Below are 26,817 nucleotides of genomic sequence, written 5' to 3' on the forward strand. Positions count from 1 at the left end.
AGTAATGCCCTAGGCAGCCTGTTATATCTGGCCCTAAAAGCACAACAAAAATTCCTTGTAAAATTACAATGAGGCGTATGGTACGTGCGGCTGCATAGAATGCTTGCATTTAATCATATGGAAAATATTCAGCGACATAGTTACAGGACCCTCGAGTCAGGCAGCAGCTTCTAGGGCATCGTGTCCTGTTTTCCATTACCTGGTTAATTACACTGTTTAATTTTCCTCTCAAGCATTTGAAAAAAAGGAAAGAAAAGCTGTCAGTCTGTCACTTTAACTTGCACATAAGTGTAATTATCACAATGTCATTTCTCAAACTAAACACCCTGTCAGTGAGCGTAAAACATCGTGAAGAAGTCAAATAAATGCTGCAGATTCCAAGTTAACCAAATACACGGTTGTTAATTAAAAGTGTAGTGCAGGCTTAAAGGGATTATCTAGTTTGGATAGCTTCTATTCATATTTCATTGCATCTTTTGTGTCATGAGGAACGACGAGTAGAATGCTTACTTACTAAAGCATTACATGGCACCCACTGAAATCAGTAGCCATCTACTCATGAGGGCTATGCCTGATGGCATGCTATCAAGGGGTTTAGTCTGAACGGCTTTTTACCAGATATGTCGGGAGATGTTAGGCTACTTTCACATCTGTGTTTTTCCTTTCCGGTATTGAGATCCGTCATTGGATCTAAATACCAGAGGAAAACGCTTTAGTTTTGCCCCCATTCTTTGTCAATGGGGACAAAGCTGAACTGGAGTGCACCAGAATGCATCCTGTTCAGAACGTGGCCTTGGTGAGCTTTAAACCACAAGTAGTCTTGGATACAAATCATTCCATCCCTTTTCTGTAGCCGTTGCCATTTCTTTGAATGACCTTTTTGTTTAGAATGTGATGTCAAAGATCCCAAGTTAGGGAATTGGTTGAGCAGCTATTAAAGTTTTGGAAACTGATGGATTGCAAACATTTTGGGGGGAATTGATCAAGCCCTGCACGCCCTGTGACGTTTTAGGGTTACTTGCACAAAAAATGTTGCGACTTTTTGAACACTATGCCTTCCAGCGCCACCTACAGGTTTGGAGTGAAAATTTGGTCAATACTTTAGAGTAAATCCCTTTTTGTGGCACATTTTATGAAGTCGCAACTAAACGTCCGGCATCATCCAGGCGTTTTTACTGCCATTTTAATATATTTGGTGCAGGTCCAGTCTAAAAACGAACCTACAATGATAAATCCCTCCCTGACTGTGCTGCTCTATTTCTGTTATGTCTATTCACTTCTATGGGGGTTAGGAAAATATTCTGGCACAGTGGACTGTGCTGTTTCCATAGAACCAGCCTCCTCTCGCATTACTGATATGGCCACCAGCTGGACAGGGTCAAGGGACCCAAAATCATGAGATAGGTGCAGCTCCCAGTAGTGGGACCTACATATATCAGGCATGTATAGCGTATCCTGTGGATCTGTGAATAACGTCTTAGGCTACTTTCACAATGGCGTTTTGGCTTTCCGTTTGTGAGATCCGTTCAGGGCTCGCACAAGCCGTCCAAAACAGATCAGTTTGCATTCTAATGCATTCTGAATGGAAAAGGATCCGCTCAGAATGCATCAGTTTGCCTCCATTCCGTCACCATTCCGCTTTGGAGGCGGACACCAAAACGCTGCTTGCATCGTTTTGGTGTCTGTCTGACGAAACTGAGCCAAACGGATCCATTCTGACACACAATGTAAGTCAATGGGGACGGATCCGTTTTCTATGGCACAATAGAAAACAGATCCGTCCTCCATTGACTTTCAATGGTGTTCAAGACGGATCCGTCTTGGCTATGTTAAAGATAATACAAACGGATCTGTTCTGAATGGATGCAGACGTTCGCATTATCTGAAACGGATGCGTTTGTGCAGATCCATGACGGATCCGCACCAAACGCGAGTGTGAAAGTAGCCTTAGATGAGGCTATCCCTTTAAGGTCTGCAATATTAGTATTTGTACAGGTCCTCAGCTTAGGGTAAAGAGATGTAATGGGTTCTGATTACCAGCCTGCCTCCTTTGCCGACAGGTCAATCCAGGAAATCAGATGTAATAGTGACTCAAATTCTTACAGCTTGTAAAGTTTCAGGTTTCATTGCTTTGCAGTGCTATGGTCATAGGCTCTAGGCATAGTCTTTAGGTTCTCCTATTTATCTTCCAGGTTATATATGTTAATTCACTTCTTGCTATGAAAAGGGCGTTAGATTGTGGGGTTACATTATTTTGGGTGATTTGTTTCCCTTTTTTTTTTTTTTTTTTTATAAATATTCTAGAGATGCATGTATGTGTTGGTCTGTTTTTTGGACAGGTCATACAATAGAGTGGTTGCATCCCTTGGGAAATGTTACGTGTTCTTATAAACTTTATGCTGTTACTGACCATTCAATGTGCTTAGTCAATGGTGTGTGCATTATTCATTTCAAACATAGACTGGAGACCTCTGCTATACCAACTACATGTGCCTTCACTGATCATATAGCTGTTTTCTGTTCGTTACTTGTATCAGCATGATCCTGTAGCCCTGTGGTCAATGGTGTCTCTGTTTGCTTTGCAGCACAGACAGATATTTTGATGTTACTCCCAAATCTCACTCCCCACCTCCAGCGCTGAGTCGTCAGCCTGAGAAGAAGCGCGAGTTAATGAGGTCACAGACATTGCCAAGATCCTCTGGGACCCAAGTTCGCAAAGCCTTCTTTGAGAAGTTTGAACAAGACAGTGGCAAGTAAGAGAAGCAATCCTTCCATTCCCACCTATATGTAACACGCACTGTAGAAAAGACATATTGTATGAGGTCACAGAGGTAAGGGAGGAAGTGGATGAACATGTTACCAAGCGGAGCGCTGATATCTGTAGAGGTGGTAATTCCCATAGCGTTTTCTGAATCGCTTCCTTTAGCAGAGCAATGATACCGTATGAACAGTTTTACGTCATGTAGTTTGTGTCCTATTCACCTCCTGTAGGCTACATTAAAGGGGCTGTCTGAGCTTTTTTTTTTTTTTATTGAAAATTGGTTGCCATGCTCTCAAGAAAAAAGTATTTGTATTCTTTATGCAGATGAGGGCTGCAGTGCACCATGGGGTGTGAGCTAGTCCCTCAGTGCACCTCACCTCAGCTTTCCGTGGCTAGCCACGCCCCTTGGTGCACTGAAGACTTCATTTGCATAAATAATATATATTTTTCTCAGGAATTCTGCAACTGTTTTTTGCAAGCCAGGTATCATATTTATCAGCTGGATCAACCCTACCAGACAGTAGACCTGGTTTTAAAGGGTTGATGCTGCTGACAGGTGCGCTTTAACTTTTGATATATGTATATCCTAGTACATTTAACAACTCAAAATGCTTAAGGGTGGTTTGCTTTAAATTGTAACGTTCACATGGACACATTAATCTTACATACAAGGAAGTGCGCAATATGTCAAAATGTACCTGTTGGCAATGAAATTCCAGCCCGGTATGGTTTGTGATTTCTACATATTTCAGAGACAGGTACAGGAGTAGTCGGGGATGGTTATCTCTTGGGTAAATATGCACTGGTTATTAATCTTGTGAGTACATGCTTAGAATATTTCAGCTGACCTTATTTTATTTAGCATTTTATACACCAGAGTGGTTATTCCTTTCTTACAAAACGTTTGTCATGCATGAGCCTAAATTCTACTGTACACCATTCAGTGAAGAGAGGGGACCAGCACTGGTGGGGATAATACATCAGGGGGGAAGCCTGAAGCTCCCATGAAGAACCACCTAAAGTAGAATGGGGGTCTCTGTGAGAAAACGAAGATGGAAGTGTGACTGGACATTATCCATGGCTACAGGCGGTGTGACACAGTCTTCAGTTTTCTAACCTTGCAGTCATTAGGTTAAAGATGTTTAAAAGAGGACTTGTTATTGGTTTTGTACCCCCCTCTCCTAAAGTGGTCCAACCACCCTCTGGGTCATGGAAAGACCTTTCTAAGGATACTTTCACACTAGCGTTTTTGTTTTCTGGTGTTAAGTTCTGTCACAGGAGCTCGATACCAGAAGAAAACTGATCAGTTTAATCCTAATGCATTCTGAATGGCGAGCATTCTGATCAGGATGCATCAGTTCAGTCCCTCTTACGTTTTTTGGATGGAGAAAATACCGCAGCATGCTGCAGTTTTCTCTACGGCCAAAAATACTGATCACTTGCCAGAATGCATTAATTTACATTGACGTGTATGTGTTCCAGCAAAACTTTTAAAAATGCAAAAAATAATAAAAATACCGAATCTGTTTTTCCGGATTACACCGGAGAGACGGATCCGGTATTTCAATGCATTTGTCAGATGGATCCACATCCGGATCAATCTGACAAATGCCATCAGTTTGCGTCAGGATTTCCGGATCCGGCAGGCAGTTCCGGCGACGGAACTGCCTGCCGGAATCCTCTGCCGCAAGTGTGAAAGTAGCCTAAATGCTTGCTCTTGATTGTTCCCAGTAGCGCAGCGTAACTTACAGAAAGAAGCTATAAAATGTTAAGCTTCAATATATTGAGTTTTAAAGTGGACTTGGCCTACTGTGTAATCAGCTCAGAAGTGTCTAGCATTTTCATCTGTAATATGATAAGAAGGATGGGGCCGCAAAAATACAACCACTGGGTAGCTTATAGCTGCACACATGCAATTGATTTTAAAGAGCATCTGTCAGCAGATTTGTACCTATGAAACTGGATGACCTCTTCCATGTGCGCTTAGCAGCTGAAGGCATCTGTGTTGCTTTCATTTTCATATGTGCCCGCACTGCCGAGAAATATGATGTTAACATATGTAAATGAGCTTCTAGGAGCAACAGGGGCGTTGCCGCTATTTCTAGATGCTCTGATCTGCATGTAACTGCTGCAACAGGACCAGGCAGTGAAAGCATCATCATCATGCCTGCCTGGTCCTGTCGATCAACGCGCAGACTGCATGGCAGTTGCAGAGAGAGCAGAGCCTCTAGGTGTAACAGACACACCCCTGTTGCTCCTAGAGACTAATTTGCATATATTAAAGCATAATTTCTCTCAGCAATGCAGGTACATATGAACATGGGACTAACACAGATGCCTTCAGCTGCCAAGTGCACATGTAACAGGTCAACCAGTTCCATAGCTACAAATTTGCTGACAGATGTCCTTTTAAGAAAAGACCTGCAATAACAGTGCACACCTAAAGCCAAATGCTGTTGTTTATCAGGTCACCACAAAAACAATTAGAAACAGAAAAGCTCTTTCTTTTCTAACCCAAACCATCTTTCTTGAGATTTTCTAGCCGCTAAGTTGTGCTGCTAGGGATACTGTTCACCCAGTGACAACAGCACAGTCCTCTTTTAGTGGGTGTCCGTTTTAGTGTCCCCTTCCCACCGTTAGTAAGACAAAAGTCCAAATTGAAACGGTGCTCCAAATTTGCAATTTACATTGGTTAGTTTTTTCATCATCCAGCTCAGTCGCGCATCATGTGAACAAGGTAAAGAATGCAGCCGTGTAGGAAGACAAGGCCCTTTTTCAATCTGTGTGGCTGTGTATGTGGATTGAAGCCGGAAAGTCGCTACTGTGATAAACAGGCGTACATTTAGAAGAGTCTTTACTAGAGTTGAGCGAACACCTGGATGTTCGGGTTCGAGAAGTTCGGCCGAACTTCCCAAAAATGTTTGGGTTCGGGATCCGAACTTCGCCCCGAACCCCATTGAAGTCAATGGGGACCCGAACTTTTCGGCACTAAAAAGGCTGTAAAATAGCCCAGTAAAGGGCTAGAGGGCTGCAAAAGGCAGCAAAGTGTAGGTAAATCCCCTGCAAACAAATGTGGATAGGGAAATTAATTTAAAAAATAAATTAAATAAAAAATTAACCAATATCAATTGGAGAGAGGTCCCATAGCAGAGAACCAGGCTTCATGTCACCCACCACTGGAACAGGCCACTGTCAGATATTTTTAGGCCCCGGCACCCAGACAGAGGAGAGAGGTCCCATAGCAGAGATTCAGGCTTCATGTCATAGCAGGGAATCGGGCTTCATGTCACCCACCACTGAATATAAATTGTAGGCCTAGTATTTAGGCCCTGGATGAAAGGTATCCTTTTACGGACAGAATTAGACTTGGAGATGCACGGTAGCGTGTGAAGTTATTGAGGATGGCCCTATCAGCACTTGAATTTGCACGTTCAATGTAATATACCCTTTTACGGACAGATTTAAACTTGGCCTGCAACAGCAGAAACCACTGATTTAGGGAATTGCTAGTTTGGGAATTTAATTTCACCCCTCAATAAAATAGCAAACACAGCCAAGCCCCTGATGTAGGATATAACAAAAAAAAACAACACACTATTGATGGTTAAATGGACTTGGTGGCAGCTTGTGCTGGTGCACCACAAGACACAAAATGGCCGCCGATCACCCCAGAAAAAAGTGACAGAAAAACGCTCTGGGTAGCCTAAAAACAGTGAGCAATTAACTTGCAGAAGTTGAATGATTCACAGCTGTAGATCGATCACTTCATTAAGTGTTTTTGCTGAGTAAATCCCTGCCTAATCTTGCCCTAACAGCAACTGCATCCTCTCCCTACACTGATCAGAGCAGAGTGACGTGCAGCGCTACGTGACTCCAGCTTAAATAGAGGCTGGGTCACATGGTGCACTGGCCAATCACAGCCATGCCAATAGTAGGCATGGCTGTGATGGGCTCTTGGGGCAAGTAGTATGACGCTTGTTGATTGGCTGCTTTGCAGCCTTTCAAAAAGCGCCAAGAAAGTGCCGAACACAGAACCCGAACTTTTACGTAAATGTTCGGGTCCGTGTCACGAACACCCCAAAATTCGGTACGGAACCCGAACTATACAGTTCGGGTTCGCTCATCCCTAGTCTTTACATGATGTAGAGCATGGTGGGACCAGGGAGGGCATTACCCGTAATGTAGGCATGTCCACCATCATGGGGTTCTTCAAGTGTTTGCTTCATCCAGTGTCTGATCATCCACACGTTATGTGAACCATCTGTACTTTCAGCTCAGCGGGTGGCCTTTTCTATCTTTTTTTCATGGTTATTATAAACTATATACTGTATATTCTCATATGTTTGTATTAAATGTTAAGCTGTTTGGAGACATTTACTGCAAGTTAGATGTAAACTTGGAAGTGTTCAATCCTATGGAAAGTGCAAATGATGTGGTTGGCTGGGATCCTTATGTGCTATGGGGTCTTTGTTTAACGCAAGAGATAAAATGTATGTTTTCATAGTAATGTGTCCTCAGCATAGCTTCAATTTCACTTTAACCACTTGCCGACCGCTCATTGACTTTAAACTTCCAAGCAGTCTGTATATAACTGAATGTACTTGCAGAATTAGCAGTTGCACGCTATTTGTGGAGCTACGGGAGTAGGGAGCACGCCGTCGGGGACAGCTGGGCTCGCTATAGTGATGGCAGAGATGGATTTTTACTATCTAACCCTTGTACCAATCGGACCCTACATAGGAGAGTCTGCTTGGTGTAGGGTCCTATCTGTATGAAGTTGCCTTGTTGGATTCACACAATTTGATGAAAATGTGGCTCACAATTATATGTACAGTAAAGGCTCTATTAGACTACTTAATAGTCAGGCAAGATGAGCTATAAACCCATCCATCGGTGCTCGTTTGCACCGGACTAGTACGCAGACCGCTGTGTGAGGGACGATTGATACCGCAGTCATTCCCTCCTCATTCAGTTCTATTGATTATCGGCAGCACGTTTCAGATTACACAGGAAAATTATGTTTATGGGAAACCTCTTTTTGTAAGAAACGTTTAGCTATGAGAGGTATTTGGTCTGTACAATTTTATACCTGTGTAACTTCTAAATAGCAAACCTGCCCCATTATGTAGCCGTATGGAGAGGTTTATTACTCCAACAGGCTATTTTCCATTCAGCGTGGTTTTTAACTTAGTCAGCTTATGGGAGCCGTAATGGTGGTTCTTTGTAAGCTATCTTTCTTCAAACCTTCTTTCGTCACCACAAACTGCAGTGCAATCTGCAGGCAGCATGTTATAGAGCAGAAGGAGCTGAGCAGATTGATGTTGTGGGAAAAGATTCAGTGCAACATTTCAATCTGACCTTAAGACCGCCCCTGTGTACAGCTGTCAGTGACTGATAGTTTTCTCTGTATACACACTTACACAGAGAATGCAATCACTGATAACACCTCCCTGTGTACAACTGAATTCAGAAAGTTCAGAGTTATAAGGGTATAAATTACATGTTTTACTAAATCCTTTCCTATAAAACTATATATCAATCTGCTCAGCTCCTCCTGCTCTATAACATGCTGCTGATTGAACGGTGTTTTGTGGTGGAAGTTTCTCTATAACTGCACAGATCAAGTTGGTTTATCTGTGTGGATTCTTTTTGATATCCTGAGTTTATGAACAAGGAAAAGCATAGCGCTCTGACTTTTACTCTCCATTTGTTGCTATTTATAGAGGCAAGGGGGAATCCAAGGTGAAGCTGAAAAGGTCTCAGAGTTTTGGAGTCGCCAGTGCCAGCAGCATTAAACAGATCCTCCTGGAATGGTGCCGCTCTAAGACCATTGGCTACAAGGTAAAATGTCAACTCCTCTGCAAAACATTATCTGTGTCAGATACTTGTCTGTACTCGGACACAGCTGTGAAATGGGAAGTAAGCCTGACATGAAGAGCATTACTTGTGGTTTATAGAAATATGCTATGCAAAGAAAATGAATATTTACAGTATGTGCCTGTCCGGGACATTATTTTTTTTAAATAATGGAGCTCTGGGAAGCAAGCAAAGTCTGGTCCCCTGCCAGAAGTATTTGTCTTAAGACTGTATTACACAGGCCAATTGAGCAAGCGACTGTGAGGAGGGAAGCGTTCCTTCCCGGCAATCGCCTGCTAGCCAGCGGAGGAGACTGCTGCTATTACATGCAGCGATCTCCACTGCAGCATGGGCAGAAACAATCGCTATGCCATTGCTCATACCCATACTGTCTAGTGGTTTGCCAGCAGCAGATCACTATTATACAGCACGATTTGCTGCTGCCAAGCGCTGATTTTTAAGCATGGTTATAGTGTAATACAGCCCTTACTTTCAGCCTACAGGGTTCTAAACAAGTACTATATGTAACAGGCAGTGAGTGTGGAATTACTCTGCCAACTAACCGGTATGGCGTTGGGCAATCCTTAAGGGCCTTATCCAGTCCCCTGGTTTTCAAACTTTAACCCCTAAACAGGGATCTGGTCTGTGTTGCAAGGGACCCACCAGGCCACTACCTCTTGAAATAGTCCTGGTGTAGTTGGCAGTGGACCCACAGGTGTCAGAGACCCTGATTCAAAGAAAGGAGTGAACAGGCAATACTCGTAGTCAGGTAACGGGCACAGTCAGGGCAGGTAGAGTTCATGCGTGTACAAGGTCAGAGCAGGCAGCAATGGATTAATAAAGGCTAAGGTCAAGGCAGGCAGCCCAGAGTCGGAGGTAATATGAGCAGAGGTACAGTACATGGACAAATTGTCAGAATACCACTCCATTACTGGTAACTAGCGCACTGGGAAGCCTATTGCACAGGCACCTCTCCCTGGGGAAAGGTGCCGTAAGTACCTACAGATGTCCAGCCATTGGCTGGTAAAAAGGCAGACCAAATGCACTGGCCTGTCTATAGCAGATAGGTGCTTCAGGCAGATAGGTGTTTGAACTTCTAAGCTTCTTGTAAGTGTAAATTCCCTTTTTAAAGGAGAGGTGGTCATTTATGATCAGCAGTTGATTTGCTGGGGAGATCCTAATTGCCAGCTTCCCACTAATGTGACTTGTAGATATTTGTGGAAAAATCAATCATGCATATCATCAAAAATCCCTTATTGTCATTGACAGTGAATTCTAATTTTTAATATTCATTATATAGTTTCAAAAGATTTTCTAACTTCACTTGTAATGCACTTATGCATACAAGAGAGATGGATAGATACAATAGACATATCTGAGACTAGGTTGATACATAGACACAGGGTCTACATAGCAGTGTATCTTTGCCAGATGTGTACTTCTTTACACAGTAATGTAAAGAACTAAATAATCTGAAAACGACAAGAATGAAGGCTAAATGACAACCGTATGTGATGGACGAAAATATGTAGATAATGATTGTATCTAGTTATAAATATTTAGCTTTACAGAACTGCTGAGGCTGGTGTCCTTGAATTCAGAATAGTCTTCATACTAGGACCGGGTGTTCTTTTGCTTTTAAACTTTTCTGGAAAGGATGACTTTGTGTGAAAAGATGACTAAAGATGAGGTACAAACTCAATGGGCGGTCTCTGCAATAGTTTAAGCTATCCATTTCGCAATCAAATGTTTTTCCAAATAAACTACATACAAAACCTGTATTAATGTAAAACTATTCTCTGAAAACAAATAAAAGACCACTCTTTCTGTCAGGAATTTCTGACAGGTCAACTGTCTAATATTTATTATTATTATTGTGCCATTTATTCCTTGGCACTGTCCATGTGAAAAGCGGAGCAGGTCACCGCTGCAGCCTCTAATTGGCTGCAGAGGTCCGATTTTCCCCCATCCCCACCCTATTGATATCAGCGCAGCGGGGAGATGGGGAGAAATAGAGACCGAACGTGGCGGCAGGGACCAGGTAAGTATGATCAGCACCACAGGTCAGCCATGCTGTAAGGTCTGCTATAGTGTTGGATAATCCCTTTAATGGAAGTAATTAAGCTTAATAAAAAAAGCTTGGCCATGGGGTGCAAATGCTTTGAAGAAAAGTATCGGCGCTTATACTCCCTGCTGCTGCCATTCCGATGGTACCAGGGTACTTGCTGCACTCCACTTCGTGTTTCTGTCCCAACATGGCAGAAAATAGCTGTGAGTTCTGCTCAGCAAATTAGTGTCTCAGGCAGGTCATCGCTGTGGCCTTTGATGGATGGCATTTACAGCCGTTTTCTGCCCTGTCCGTAAAGGAGCAGGAAGTAGACCGCAGCGGGGCCAGTGTCACTGTCAGAATGGCAGCAGCTGGGGAGCAGTAACTGTAAGCTCTGATATATATATTTTTTAAAGCATTTCCAGCCAATAGACAAGCCTTTTTTATTTCAATGGAATACTCCTTTTAATGACCGGGCCTAAAGTCACTCTGTTCACCACCGAGTACTAGTGTTTGTCTCTACACATGGCTGTATTAATTTTTTTTATTTTGATTCTTGTTTTTATTTCTAAATGTTCCGTTTTTGGGACATTCTTTTACCTATAGCCACTGTAAACTGAATTGTACTATGTATAATTTTGTATGGGCTGTAGAGTGTCATCTTTTTATGTTTGGTCTTTTAGAACATTGATCTGCAGAACTTTTCATCCAGCTGGAGTGATGGTATGGCTTTCTGCGCGCTTGTCCACTCCTTCTTCCCAGAAGCTTTTGACTATGATGCTTTGGTGCCTTCCAATCCCAAACAGAACTTTGAACAAGCTTTCTCTACAGCTGAGTGAGTAGTGTTTCTTTGTGTCCTCTTATATATCATGTAAACCTCACCTGAATAAGGGTGGTTTCACACACTAAGTTGTTTGAAAAAAATCTTACTGCAGTTTTTGATGCCGTTTTTTAAGCCAAAGCCAAAAGGAAGGATAAATGGAAGTCATTCCCTTATATTTCCCAATCTGTTTCCGTCCACTTCTGGCTTTGGTTCTAAAAAAAATTACATGAAAAACTGCAACAAAAGCAATAGCGCTTAAAGGGGTTATCAAAGTTCTCAAACCGCCCTTCACAGGTAATATACTTACCTTCCCGCGCCGCTCCTGGTCCCCGCACTGCCGCTGCTGCTTCTCCCTGTACACGGATGAAAACATCCGGTGTAGGGGGGGGGGGGGGGGGCCAATGGCAGACGGGAACGAGCCTCTCTAGCGTCACCTGCGATTGGCTTCTCCTCCCCCGACACCGGATGTTTTTATTTGTGTACAGGGAGAAGCAGCAGCGGCGGTACGGGAACCAGGAGGGGAGCGGGCTAAGTATATTACATGTGAGGGGCCCAGCACATGGGGGTGCTGTTTGAGAACTTGGATAACCCCTTTAAAAAAAAACTGATATACATAAATTTGATCTAGATTTTGTTTGCTAACTGAAAAATAAACGCCATGGATACCACTTTTCCATACGGCTTGTGGTTTTAATGGAGGTGTTCAAGTGGCATTTTATAAAAAACCAGTGATTGAATGGTAAGTCAAAAGCTTCAATATGCATGCGTTTAAAAACTAAAAAAAACACCAGAATAAAAAAAACACCAACGGCAAAAATACACCACTAGGCAAAAATCGCCCGTCTGCCCTGCATTTCATGTTTCCCCATACTTTCAGCCAACCTATCTGAAGTTGGTATTTTTACTGCAAAAACAGCACCAAAAATGCATATGGAAACAAAGCTACTTAAACTGCAAAAGTGCAGAAAAAAACCCACTAAATACATATGCATGTTTTCAGCCTAAAAGGTTTGTTTAACATATGTCATGTCTTTGTGGAGAGGATAGAAGTTAAAGGCTATGGACACATTTGTGCACTAAAAATCAATAACCCCATATCTTACCATAATGTGGCACATAATAAAATTGCACTTGTTTGTTTACTGGTATCAGCTTTGCTTCACATGCTCTCAGAAATTCTCTTCGATGAGTTTTGCTCAGAGCGGTCATCTCCTGTGAGGCTCTGTGGGTGTTCCTGTGGATTTCACATGCACCAGCACAAGCTCTGCTGCCCCTCCCTCCTCTGAGCTAAGCCCCGCCTACACAGCACAGCTATTTACATATAGGCTGCTGGAACTTGCAAGTAACTTGGTAACATAGTAACATAGTAACATAGTACATAAGGCCGAAAAAAGACATTTGTCCATCCAGTTCGGCCTGTTATCCTGCAAGTTGATCCAGAGGAAGGCCAAAAACCCTGTGAGGTAGAAGCCAATTTTCTCCACTTTAGGGGAATAAAAAATTCCTTCCCGACTCCAATCAGGCAATCAGAATAACTCCCTGGATCAACGACCCCTCTCTAGTAGCTATAGCCTGTAATATTATTAAGCTCCAGAAATACGTCCAGGCCCCTCTTGAATTCCTTTATTGTACTCACCATCACCACCTCCTCAGGCAGAGAGTTCCATAGTCTCACTGCTCTTACCGTAAAGAATCCTCTTCTATGTTTGTGTACAAACCTTCTTTCCTCCAGACGCAGAGGATGTCCCCTCGTCACAGTCACAGTCCTGGGGATAAATAGCTGATGGGATAGATCTCTGTACTGACCCCTGATATATTTATACATATTAATTAGATCTCCCCTCAGTCGTCTTTTTTCTAAAGTGAATAACCCTAATTTTGATAATCTTTCAGGGTACTGTAGTTGCCCCATTCCAGTTATTACTTTAGTTGCCCTCCTCTGAACCCTCTCCAGCTCTGCTATGTAGTAAGATTTCATTCCAATCCCCAACATGGTGAGTCTTACAGCATGCTGCAGCCTGTAATCAGCAGGTCTATTTCTCACTTTCCATTCTGTAGAAAGTCCATTATTAGTAGACACAATTGATATTTCTGCTGGTAACGTTAGTGCAGCGATCTACAGTCAGAACCAATGAAGCTGTGAAAAATGAAAGGTGGAATCTGATTGGTTGCTATGGGCAACTAAGGCAGTTTGATAAATGACGTGTGTGTATATATAATATATAAATTTTGTGGGGATTCGCTCTGGTAGACGGGATAAGCGGACGCAGTATAGAGGCACCAACCAGTTCTTCAATCAAACAGTTCAGTGTTTATTCACACTCTTGTCAAGTTCATAAACAAAAAGTCACATTTAACACAAAAAGTCACCTTGTGGTTTTGGTGTTAGTTCACACCCTGCCGGCAGTTCTGCCTCAAAGAGTCCATGAACAGGCTTTAGGCGGCCTGTTTCCCCTCACTTGGATCTCTGCCCTCCAAGCATCAGATCCCAATACAGAGACATCTCTGCTGCACTATTATAGAAATGCCTATTCTTGTCCGTGGTTGTGGACAAGAATAGAACATGCTCTATTTTTTTGAAAATTAATGGGTCCGCACCCCTTCCGCAAAATAGCGGAACGGATGCGGACGTGTGAATGGACCCTTAGTTACGGTCCGTGTTAGCAGAATCCATAACAGAATTCTTACATAACCCGAACTTGAACCTCGTATGCCAAACTTGAAACACAAGTTCGCTCATCCCAAGTTGTGACAACAGGGGTGAATAAAGCGTTTTTTTCTTCTTTTTTTTTTACACTCGTTTTATTGAAGTTTCAATAAAAGGCATACATTAAGGCATCAAAAACAAAACTGGAGCAGCCCGCGCAGGGGAGCTCCAGGTATCATGGCGTTTTACATGAAAATCACATATGGGCAAGTACAGTAACTCAGAACAGGAGCATATACAAGCGAATAAACATAACATCGTGTTTCATAAAGCACTGAGCAGGCATTAAATACATCATTGCACAATATTCATCAAAGGGGTACATCATGTAGACCTTGCTTATATAGAGTGCATGTGCATAGGTTGCAAAGTCAAAGGTGAGGAGCACCACTCCCCCCATACCTTTTGAAATTTCTGCGGGCACCTTCTATGAGTGTATACTACTTTCTCCATAGACATGGCTTGATTCACCAGTGCTTTCCATTGATTGACAGTTGGAGGCCTATCAGCCATCCACCTCAGCGCTATTGCCTTCCTAGCCATGAATAAAGCCTCTCCTAAAAATATCCTCTGGTGATGTGTCCACTGCTCCTCATCCAGAACTCCTAGGACACAAACTTTAGGACAAATAGCTAGCTGAGCAGGGACCATTGTTGAAAGAACGTCCACAACCTTATCCCAGAAGGCCTGAATGTAGCTGCATCCCCACATCAAATGCCAGAAATCAGCCCTTTCCTCTTGACACCTATGACATCTACTGCTGGGAGACCTTCCCATTCTATATAACCTTAGAGGAGATAAGTAGCTCCTATGGAGAATAAATAGCTGGATTAGTCTGTTGTTCACTGAAGGGGAAACCCTAGTGGGCACCAGCAGAGCTTCCTCCCAGTCCTCGGCATCGAATGTAGTGATGGAGTCTCTCCACTTTGCCTCTACCTCCAAAGGTTGGAGTGCCATGCGTTCTCCCAACAGATGAGTATATAACACAGAAATTACACCCCTGGGGCCCTGTGACCTTAATACCCCTATCAAGGGATACTTAGAGATGTTCTTACTCTCACCTCTAAATTGAGCAGTTAGGGCATGCCGCAACTGAAGATATCTATAGAATTGTGTATGAGGGATCTCAAACTTCTCTTGCAATTGCTGTAGAGATCGCAAAACGCCTCCTATATATAAGTCCTCCAAGGTCCGAATCCCTTGCTCTTTCCAATCCGCTGCTCCCTCCAAATTCACCAAATGTGGAAACATAGGATTATCCCAAAGAGGAGCAGCATCTGGCAAATCCTTGTATGAGTTAAGTTTGGCCGCCCTCCAGACCTGGTTGGCTAACCTATGGGCAGGGAGAAGCCTACCAAGCACCTGATTGGGGGTTTCCAACACAGGCCAAAAAGTGGAAAGGTTAAGATACTCCCTCAGCCAGTATTCCGGTCCCGGCAGTTCCCCCTGCCCTACCCATGCCGCTATGTATTTCAGCTGACTAGCTAAGTAATACAGAAAAAAGTCGGGCAGGGCCACTCCACCATGAAGCTTGGACCTCTGTAGGACGTTCAAGGAAAGCTTCCTCCTAGCTCCCCCCCAGACAAAAGCCGCTGTTATCTTGTGCAATCTGTCAAAGAAGGTTTTAGAGACCGGGGCGCATGCGTGTGACAGGAGATAAAGACCCTTCGGAAGTAAAACCATTTTGACCAAATTCAATCTACCCATTATCGAAAGCGGCAGGGACTTCCATGTTTTAAATTTGTCAATGAATAAAGATTCTATAGGGTCTATATTTCTTGCCACTGATACATGAGGATCCCTAGTGATCATAATGCCAAGGTATTTAAATTGATCCACCACTGGTAAGTTAAGTAGCCTTTCGGGCCAGCCATGTGTCCAGAGAGGCATGATAGCAGATTTTGTCCAATTTATGTGCAAGCCCGAATAAGTACCAAAACTCTCTATCACTTCCATCGCACTTCGGAGGGTTCTCTCGGGCTCATCCATAAACAGGAGCAAATCATCAGCGTAGAGCCCTATTTTCTCTACTCTATTCCCTCTAGAGATCCCCAGAAAGGCCTCGTCCTGTCTAATGCGTAGCGCAAGATGCTCTATCACAACAGCAAACAGCAGCGGGGAGAGGGGACAGCCCTGCCTCGTACCTCTGTGAAGCGCAAAGGAATCAGATTGAGTGCCATTCACTAGTATATTTGCTTTAGGGCTCTGATACAGTATTTCAATCCAGCTTACAAACTGAGGGCCAAAGCCGAAATCTCTTAAAATCTGCAGCAGGAAGGGCCATTCCACAGAATCAAAGGCCTTAGCAGTGTCAAGGGACGCCAGGGCCCACCTCCTACCTTCCGCCGCCCCGATCTGCGCTATTACCTGCGCCCTTCTAATGTTATCAGAGGTCGTCCTGCCCGGCATGAATCCAGCCTGATCCTTATGTATTATGGATGTCACCACTTTATTTAGGCGTGAAGCCAAAAGCCTAGTCAATATCTTGTAGTCTAAATTTAACAATGAGATTGGTCTATAGGACCCACACTCATTTGGATCCTTGTCTGGTTTTAAAATTACTACAATGGTGGCATCATACAGGGAGTCAGGTAATAGATGCCGCCGAATCGACTCCGAATACAGTTTAAGGAGTTGGGGTCCCAGGATATTGCTGTATCTAGCATATACTTCCACAGGGATCCCATCCGGGCCTGGCGCCTTCCCCTTAGGTAGATCCTTAATGGCTAGTTGAATCTCCTCCAGTGTTATATCTGGATCCAACAACCGTCTATCCTCTGCGCTAATCTTAGGGTGGGACACCTCAGCAATATAGTCACACAGCTCTCCGGCAGTATATTGAGCTGAGGAACTGTAAAGCGACTTATAAAAGCATTTGAAAGTATCTAGAATACCCTCCACTGATTCCAACAGCTGCCCCCCAGAGTTTAATATGCGCAGAACAGGGGGGGACATCTGATTGGTTCTTGCAATCTGGGCGAGGAGTTTGCCCGCTCTATCCCCAGATTCAAATGACTGCTGCATCATGAAGAACATCCTGCGCTCGCTTTTTTCTTTAATGTGCAGCATATAAGATCGACCCCTCGCCATCCATTCAATTCTATTCGCCTCTGTGGGATCTAGACAAAAAGAGGCTTCTGCCTCCCTGCACTTGGTGTGTAGCTCAAGCTCCTGACGAGCAGTGCACTTTTTTACATAAGAGATGGAGGACTTTAGGCAGCCCCTCAGGTAGGCCTTCAAGGTGTCCCACAATAGCAAACCCTCCGTCTCATCTCCCTGCATCTCCAAGAACACCTCCAGTTGGTCAGGAATCCTATCATTCTGAGTAAAGAGCGTGAGCCAAAAGGGGTGAATCCTCACTTTACCCCCCCCAGAGGCGGCACCAGGGACATTCAGACGCGCTACTATTGGAGCATGATCTGAGGGGCCCTGTGGCACATAGGTAATATCAATCAGATCTGTGTACACTGTAGCATTGCCCAAGACATAGTCGATTCTAGACAGCGCGCCTCTAGCGGGGGTGAAGCAGGAGTACTCTCTCAACCGTGGGTTCCTAAGTCTCCAAAGGTCCAGCCAGCCCAATTCTGCAGCAATTCTAAACAACGCAGTGACAGAGGAGGATTCATTTATCTGCATCCCGGGTGGGCGGTGCCTGTCTAGCTCCTCCCCCATGACCATATTGAAGTCACCCATGCAGATTAAACGGGCCGAGGGATATTGTGCTGCAAATCCCAATGTCGTCTGCAAGAGTGAAACCCTGGCCGGAGGGGGATTGTATAGGTTAACAAGAACATAAGGCACATGATTAATAAACCCGTACACCATTAAGTATTGTCCCTCAGGGTCTACAGCAGTCTGTTGTGGCTCCCATATTAGGCCCTTACGAACCAGTATTGCTACTCCTCTAGAGTGTGAGGTGCCATACGCCTGCATAGACCACTGCACCCATGATTTAACTATTCTGTGCCCAGTGTCTGGCGTCAAACGAGTTTCCTGAAGTCCCAGAATGTGAGGGCAGTATTTCCTGACATGCAAGAATACCGCGATCCTCTTATTTGGTGCGCCCAAACCTCTCACATTCCAGGACGTCATTGTTAAAGACCCCATGGCTCAGCCATCAATACTTCTACCATATAAATGAGGGTCACTCTGTCAGATCCAGCATAGTGCCCCCCTTTCTTAAGCGGTCTCTTCGCCTCCTTAGCCCATGATAAATATGCAGATGCCCGTGCCTTAATCAACAGTATAAACATAGAACATAACATATGATGAACTAACAACTCTAGATATTCATCCAGTACAACCATTAATGGGTTAGTTTCGTGGTAACGTGTTCGGGGACCGGTACGGCAAAGAAGTTGTTCAGGCCCATACCGGTGGCCGGACATTCCCTGTACATGTTGTAGTACAGCTGTAATTATTAAGAGGAACAGCGGACAACAAAATATAATGCACAACCAGGCCCCATACCAACTATTAATGAACAACAGTAGCCAGCATTACAATTCTAGAAGGCCCAGTGGCTGAGAGTGTCCGTAACACACAAGTGAGAAGGAGAACATAGCATCACATACACTTGGACACTGCGGCAGGTACCATATTACTCAGTACAGTATCCCATAATACTTGCGGCGCAGTCTCAGTGTCCCGGTTAGCGCGGTCTTGGGCGCCTGGATAACCAGTCCTCTGCTTCCTTTGGATCAGTGAAGAAGAGTGGTCTGTCCCCATCGATCACACGGAGACGAGCTGGGTAGGCCATCGAATATTGCAAATTTAATTCACGGAGACGTCTCTTTACCGAGACAAAAGTGGCCCTCTTCTTCTGCAATTCCGCAGAAAAGTCCGGAAATAATGATATGTTAGCGTTGTCGTACATCAGCGCTCCTTTGCATCTTGCCTGACTTAGGATTAAGTCCCGGTCCTTCCAGTTGAGCATACGGGCCAGCAAAGGTCTCGGCGGGGCTCCCGGAGGAGGTGGTCTGGCAGGGATCCTATGCGCCCTCTCAACCGCGTACGCGATCGAGAACGCGGCATCGGGAAACTGGGCCTTGAACCATGCCTCCAGGAAATTAGCAGGATCCCTTCCCTCCGCTCTTTCGGGAATACCTAGAATCCGCACGTTGTTGCGGCGGGACCGATTCTCCAGGTCGTCGCACTTCTGCCGCCATAATCCCACAGATCTCTCCACCTCCTGCAGTCTTGTGTCCAGGGGCCTAGTATAATCCTCCAGCGCCGACACCCGATCTTCCGTCTGCTTAACCCTCTCCCTCAGCTGCTGTACGTCCTGCCTCAACAGGCCCAGGTCCACCCGTACCTCCTCGATCTTACACGTGAGAGAGGATTGGCAGGAGGAGATTGCCGTTAGAAGCTGCTCCGATACTGCTTTTAGGGTAATTTCTGGTTCCCCAGCATCATCAGGCTCTATCTGTTGCGCGACCTGTCCGCGAGTCGCCGCACGTGGAGTGGCGGGAGGACCAGCGCCATGCTGGTTATCTTGGCGGGCATATTCCTTCAGCTTCTCAGCTGCCGATTGCGCCTTGCTGGGACCCATATCGAGCTGCCTGGGCTTCCTCCTTTTCCTCTGCACTTGCCTCACGGTATTTGGCATAGACAGCTTGGCAGGATTGATTAGGATTTAGTACAGGGAACGGAGCCTCTCTCAGATGCGTGCGCTCATGCCGGCAGTCAGGCCACGCCAAAGCGTTTTTCTTTTCACAAATTTTTTGTGATAGTGCCGAATTTTTTTATTTATTCTTATATTGTCCTGGATTTGTTGCCGGATCCATTGGCCTGCACCTCCATATTTATATTTGGCCTGATGTGCTGCCATTGTTATATATTAGGGTTATTCCTGCAGTATATAAATCTTTTGCTAGAGGTAGTTGTGCATTTTGTGTGTGTGTATGTGTGTGTGTGTGTATATATATATATATATATATATATATATATATATATATATATGTATATATATATATTATAATAAAGAAATCGGACTGCACTCCAGATGAAACTTCAGTGAAAAAAGGATTTATTCACCCATAGGTGGCACAAGCAACGTTTCGGCTCACATATGAGCCTTTCTCAAGGCTTGAGAAAGGCTCATATGTGAGCCAAAACGTAGCTTGTGCCACCTATGGGTGAATAAATCCTTTTTTCACTGAAGTTTCATCTGGAGTGCAGTCCGATTTCTTTATTCCGTATCAGTGGGTAAGGACCAGTTACCATACTCGGACAGTGCACCCTTTTCTACTTAATTTTTTGGTTTGGTGGTGCTGCCGGTAATTCTTTCTTTCTTTCTTTCTTTCTTTCTTTCTTTCTTTCTTTCTTTCTTTCTTTCTATATCTATATCTATATCTATATCTATATCTATCTATATCTATCTATCTATCTATATATATATATATATATATATATATATATATATATATATATACTCTTTTTATGAGGCAAGGTAACTATAAAAAATGGCTGTTCTGGTACAGTTTTTGTTTTTTACAATGTTCACCTGACAGTGTAGATAATATGATATTTTTATAGAGCAGGTCGGAAAGATGCGGTGATACCTAATGTCTTTTTTTTGGGGGGGGGATTTACACACAAATTTATTTATTTTTTTAAATCGTGTTTTTGAATTTCCATTTTCTGAAAGCCATATTTTTTTTATTTTTTGGGCGATTGTCTTAGAAAGGATCTCATTTTTTGCGAGATGAGATGATGGTTTGATTGGTACCATTTTGGAGCAAATATGAATTTTTGATCACTTGATATTACAATTTTTGTGATGTAAGGTGATAAAAAAATGGCTTTTTTGGCACATTTTTTTTTTTTTTTTTTTTACGGTTTTCACCAGGTTTGGTTCACATGATATTTTTATAGAGCAGGTTGTGACTGACACAGCGATACCTAATATGTGCATTTTTGAAAAGAAAATCATGTTTTTGTGCCTCCCTTTTCTGAAAGCCATATTTATTTTTTTTTATTTTTTTTGGATGATGGTCTTAGGTAGGTTCTCATTTTTTGCAGAATGAGATGGCGGTTTGATTGGTACCATTTTAGGGCATATATGACTTTTTGATCGCTTGGTATTACACTTTTTGTAATGTAAAGTGGTAACTAAATGGATTTTATTGGCCCTTTTCTTTTTTTTTTTTTTGGTGTTCATCAGATAGGTTGGATTACATGCTATTTATATAGAGCAGGTCATTACGGACATGACGATACCTAATATGTGCATTTTTTTTTTTTTTACTTTATTTTATACAATAAAAGCATGTTTCAAAAAAAATCATGTTTTTGTGTTTCCATTTTCTGAAAGCCATATTTTTTTTTATTTTTTGGACGTTTCGCTTATGTAGGAGCTCATGTTTTGTGGGATGAGGTCACTGTTTGATTGGTACTCATTTTGGGTACATATGACTTTTTTTATCACTTTTTATACCATCTATAAAGAAGGGGGGGCATTAACCCTTCAAGCATCGGGCCGCTGCCAGGGCAAAGCAGCGCCCCGATGGTTAGCCCCTTCCAGACAGCGGTCCCTAAGGACCGCAGCATTGAAGCGGTTAAACAGTTCTTTCAAGCAGAGTGTCAGCTCTATGTTACAGCTAACACTCTGCCCTGCTGCCGCTCTGCCATCCTAAAGGTGGGGGGGGGGGGGAGTGAGACAGTGCGTGCTCCCGTGTGCACAGGAGGAGTTACAGAAAATCCATCAGATGGATTCTCTGTAAACTCATTGAGACCAGCCTGCTGTATTTTTATTTAATTTTTTTACAAAGGTGTCCATATCCTTTAAATTGTTTTTCATCATTCGTTTATAGTCCAGCATATGCATATAGATAACACAGATAAAACCATATGTTCCCCTGGTACAGGTAGTTTTTTTGTTTGTTTTTCTTTACTTGATGAAAAACTTGATGGTCAGATTTCATTACTCCGACCAGTACACTATTCAGAGAATCGGGGTATTGTCTCAATTTTCCATTTTAGTTTAGGCGCACAGACTGCTGTGGGATGCCCCTAATTTAAGATGAGGTGTGCGCTTCATTATAAGCAGCACGGGGATTATCAAAGACCAGTGTAAATGCTGGTCATTGATAAATAACTTTCTTTGTGTGTAACGATAATCTAACATTCAGTGAGTAACAGACTTCATATGGAAAACTCAGCCTTGTGTAGGCAAAGACATTTCCCAGCTGATTACTCATGACCGTTATTAAATCCATTTCTAAGGACTGGGGTTATAGGAGAATTGCTTTAATATGTAATAGTCATCCTGTGCAAAACAATGTATTTAGTGTTGGGAGATACACTATGTGGGCAAATGTATTGAGCCACCTACACATTGTACTTACAGGAGCTTTGATGACATCGGATTCTAAATCCATAGGCATTAATATGGAGTTGGTCCCCTTACCCCACCCTTTTGCAGCTAAAACAGCTCCCATTCTTCTGGGAAGGCTTTCTACAAGATGTTGGATTGTGTCTGTGCAAAATTGAGGCCTCAGTCATCCAGAAGAGCATTTGTGAGATCTGACACTGGATGCCTGGCTCACAATCTCCCTTCTACTTTAGCCTATTGATGGGGTTGAGGTCTGGCTCTCTGCAGCCAGTCATGTTCTTCCAAACCAATATCGCCCCAACCATGCCTTTATGGACCTTGCTTTCTGCACTGGAGAACAGTAATGTTGGAACATAAAAGGACCTTTTCCCAAACTATTCCCACAACGTTGAAAGCATACACTTGTCCAAAATAGCTTGGTATGCTGAAGCATTAAGATTTCTCTTCACTGGAACTAAGGTGCCTAGGCCAACCCCTGAAAAACAACCCCACAGTAATATACCTCCTGCACCAAACAGTTGGCACAAAGCCGTCAGGCAGGTAAAGTTCTCCCAGTATTCACCAAATCCAGACTCCTCGATCAGATACAGAAGTGTGATTCATCACACCACAGAACACATTTCTACTGCTCCAGAGTCCAGTGGTGGCATGCTTTACACCACTCCATTTGACGTTTGGCATTGTGCTTGGTGATGTAAGGCTTGCATGCAGCTGCTCAGCCATGGAAACCCATGTCATTGAGCTCCTGACACAGTATAGTTTCTGTACTGACGTTAATGTCAGAGGAGGTTTGGAGCTCTGCGTTGGTGACGTTTATGCGCTATGCACCTCAGCACTTGGTGACCCTGTTCTGTGACTTTAAGTGGTCTGCACTTCGTGGCTGACTTGCTGTGGTTCCTAAACGCTTCCACTTTGTAGTAATACCAGGGAAGAAATTTTACAAACTGACTTGCAGCGGTGGCATCCTATTACAGGACCACGCTCAACTTCAGTGAGCTCTTTACAATCACCCATTCTCTAACAAATAAGACAGATTCTTAGAAAGCTCTCATCTTTTGCGGCCCCATTTAAGTGAATGGGTCCGCATCCGAGCCGCCAAAACGGCTCAGATGCGGACCCAAACAACGGCCGTGTGCATGAGGCCTTATCTATACAGCCGTTAAAACAAGCCCATTGATTTCAGTGGGGTCCATCTAGCTGTGAAAATGGCCAAAAATAGGACATCTTATCTTATGATGGCTGCTATTCACTGGCAATTGAAAAAAGACAGCTATGTGAATATCCCTATAGATTTTGATTGGTTCCAAAAACGGCCATGTGACTGCCACTTTTAAAACGGCCATTTTTCCCTGTCGTTTGAATATAGATTAATGGTTTTTTTTTCTGTCACCATTATTTAATGCTGTGAATGAAAAGATAAGCCCTGATCTGTGCAGTGCAGGGAAGACATGAAGCATGTACTTATATGAACTGAGTGATTTTGGGGAGTAAACCTTTCAAAAAGTGGTTTCACTTGACCAGTTAAAAGAGCATCTATCAGCAGATTTGTAGCTATGAAACTGGCTGACCTGTTGCTTGTGCGCTTGGTGCTGAAGGAATCCGTGTGGGTCCCATGTTCATATGTGCCCGCATTGCTGAGAAAAACGAACTTGAAAAATATGCAAATGAGCCTCTAGGAGAAACGGGGGCGTTGCCATTACACCTAGAGTCTCTGCTCTCTCTGCAACTGCCGCGCCCTCTGCACTTTGAATGACAGGATCAGGCAATGAAAATGCCCCCATTGCTCCTAGAGGCTCATTTGCATATAATAAAACATCATTTTTCTCAGCAATGCGGGCATATACGAACATGGGACCAAGACAGACGCCTTCAGCTGCCAAGTGCACATGTAAACAGATCATCCAGTCTCATAGCTACAAATCCTCTGACAGATTCCCTTTAAACATGCAAGGAAATAAATAAGTGGAAAAAAAACCTCTAGATTTAATATACTGTAAGTATTCACTTTATATTGTGGGGGGGGGGGGAGAACACAATGTCAGCACTTTACAGGGGGAACATAAGTTAAACAAATCTTGATGCAATCAGTCAGGTTGTTTTAACAAGACAAGCAATAGAAAACACATGTTGACTGCGTGTACTGAAATTCCCATGAGCAAGGACTGTATAACATTGTTTCTTACCCGATCTGCATGACCTCCTTGCACATCATTTTGTCATGTCTCAGAATACCTTAGGTATCCATTTACCACTTAGCTGCAATAGATCTCTCTTGCCTTGCTTTTGAAGAGGCCTTCATTTATTACAATCAAAGCTGCAGCATCTTCTCAACTTGAGGTCTGTCAAATGAGGTAAAGCACTACATGACTGGAGAACACGGTTCGGGCTTTACTCTTGGGCAGCACAGGTTTGCATTGGGTATATTCCAGATATCTGGACTCTTGGGCTACATGCACACGACCATTGTGTGTTTTGCAGTCCGCAAACCGCGGATCCGCAAAACATGGATGGCGTCTGTGTGCGTTCCGCAATTTGCGGAACAGCATGAACAGCCTTTAATATAACTGCCTATTCTTGTCCGCAAAGCGATGACAAGAATAGGACAGGTAAAATATTTTTTTTGCGGACCACGGAACGGAGCAACGGATGCGGACACCACACAGAGTGCTGTCCGCATCTTTTGCGACCCCATCGAAGTGAATGGGTCCGCATCCGAGCCGCCAAAACTGCGGCTTGGATGCTGACCAAGACAACGGCCATGTGCATGAGGCCTTAGGTGTGTTCACATATGTCCATCATGGTTGTGCCAGATCAAAAACAGTTGAATACAGTTTTTCTGGCTAGTTGACATCAGCATGCTCCAATTGAACCTACGGTGGGTTGGAACGGATGCTGGGTGCAGTGTATCCAGCTTCTGGCATACGGCGTTCCCATCTGGGGTGGCTTTAAGGCCCCTTTCACACGAGCGAGTTTTCCGCGCGGGTGCAATGCTGTATGAGCAACACTGGAGCCACTGGGTCTGGGAGGAAGCCATGGACTGTTCGACGTCAGTAAGTATACAGCAATTGGATGCCCACAGTGATGACTCTTTAACATGAACTTTATTCACATGCGCAGTATTAACAGTGCCTGCTATGTAAAAACTGTCAGTATGTAGACGAGTCCTAAGTGGTAGCAGGGAAGATTTTAAATGGCGAGTGCTGGAAGCAGTGTCGAGCTGAGTTTTCCTATACAGATAGGGTGGGTTTTTTTCCCTGCAAATTCCATCTTTCAACTTTTGATGTGGTAGTGGTGCCTCCCAGATTGCCATAGATAGAGAAATACATAGTGTGACAACTCAGGGTCACTTAGTTCTCCAGGATAGCCATCTTCTCAGCTTAGACGGTTGGCACACCTCAAGAAGTTGCTCCAACACTGCAGATTTGGGGGCAAACGCCACGACCAGCTTTGTCACTTTTACAGCAGTCCAAACATAAATTATAAACCTAAATCCTCGGCCGTGTGGCTACTGACTACACAGTATTTCTCCCTCTCTATCAGGATCTGGGTCTACCACCCAGCTCCCCGAAACACAGCACAGTGCTTGCCCCACACAGGGTTAGAGGGTCCCCAGACTGGGGAGCCCTGATTGAGGAGCTCAGCCCGATTTACCGGAGCTCTTCAGCTGGCTGCTAATTCTCTTCATTACCAGCCTGGCTGCTGCAGACAGTGGGAAAAACCTATTTTCCCAGCCTTTCTTGCTCTCACCCAGCTTCCTCTGGGTGAGATACATCATTTTAATGGCCCTCTGGCAGCTCCACTGCCACAATAGAAAGAGATGAATGAGAAAAAGTAGCTAGATATAACTCTTCATGTATGTGATTCGTTGTATTGAGGTACGTCACACATGTATTCCTGTATGATAGTCACGATCATGAGCGCTTCCCTTTATTTCCAGGGAACCACTCAATAATCCTGACGCCTAAACCTTATCAGCTCTTGACACAGCATCCAGCTGGTTGGTAATGCTGTTTTTGTTTTTTCCATTTGTTTTCTCCCCTTTTTATTCATAAATTGCTCTCTAGATGTTGGCCCTGGGACGTAAGGATATATAGCAGTTTGCTCATTCAAAATCAGAATCTCCTCCATTAGTGATCTGAATCTACTGTAAGACTTGATGGTTACAAACAAAGTAAATGTAGTGCCGTCATTTATTACATTTATTGCCCGTTCAACAGAGGTTTGGAAATCTATGGTACAAAATGCTATGCGGAAGTATTATTTTCTGTGGATGCAGGAGTAGGAACTT

General features: G+C 43.7%; 1 protein-coding gene across 3 annotated transcripts in view; it reads left to right on the top strand.

The window, feature by feature from the left end:
• Positions 1 to 26,817, top strand: part of SMTNL2 (smoothelin like 2) — a 137,418-nt gene that overhangs the window by 96,506 nt on the left and 14,095 nt on the right. For 2 of the 3 annotated variants that reach the window (XM_040423582.1, XM_040423583.1), the window contains exons 6-8: positions 2,586 to 2,753; positions 8,485 to 8,602; positions 11,348 to 11,499. In XM_040423582.1, coding sequence (XP_040279516.1) covers positions 2,586 to 2,753; positions 8,485 to 8,602; positions 11,348 to 11,499 — 438 coding nt within the window. Of the gene's footprint in view, positions 1 to 2,585; positions 2,754 to 8,484; positions 8,603 to 11,347; positions 11,504 to 26,817 lie in introns of all 3 variants that reach the window. The other variant, XM_040423584.1, reaches the window with a different exon arrangement.

The sequence above is a fragment of the Bufo bufo genome, chromosome 3, assembly GCF_905171765.1.
Source record: "Bufo bufo chromosome 3, aBufBuf1.1, whole genome shotgun sequence".
Lineage (NCBI taxonomy): Eukaryota > Metazoa > Chordata > Amphibia > Anura > Bufonidae > Bufo > Bufo bufo.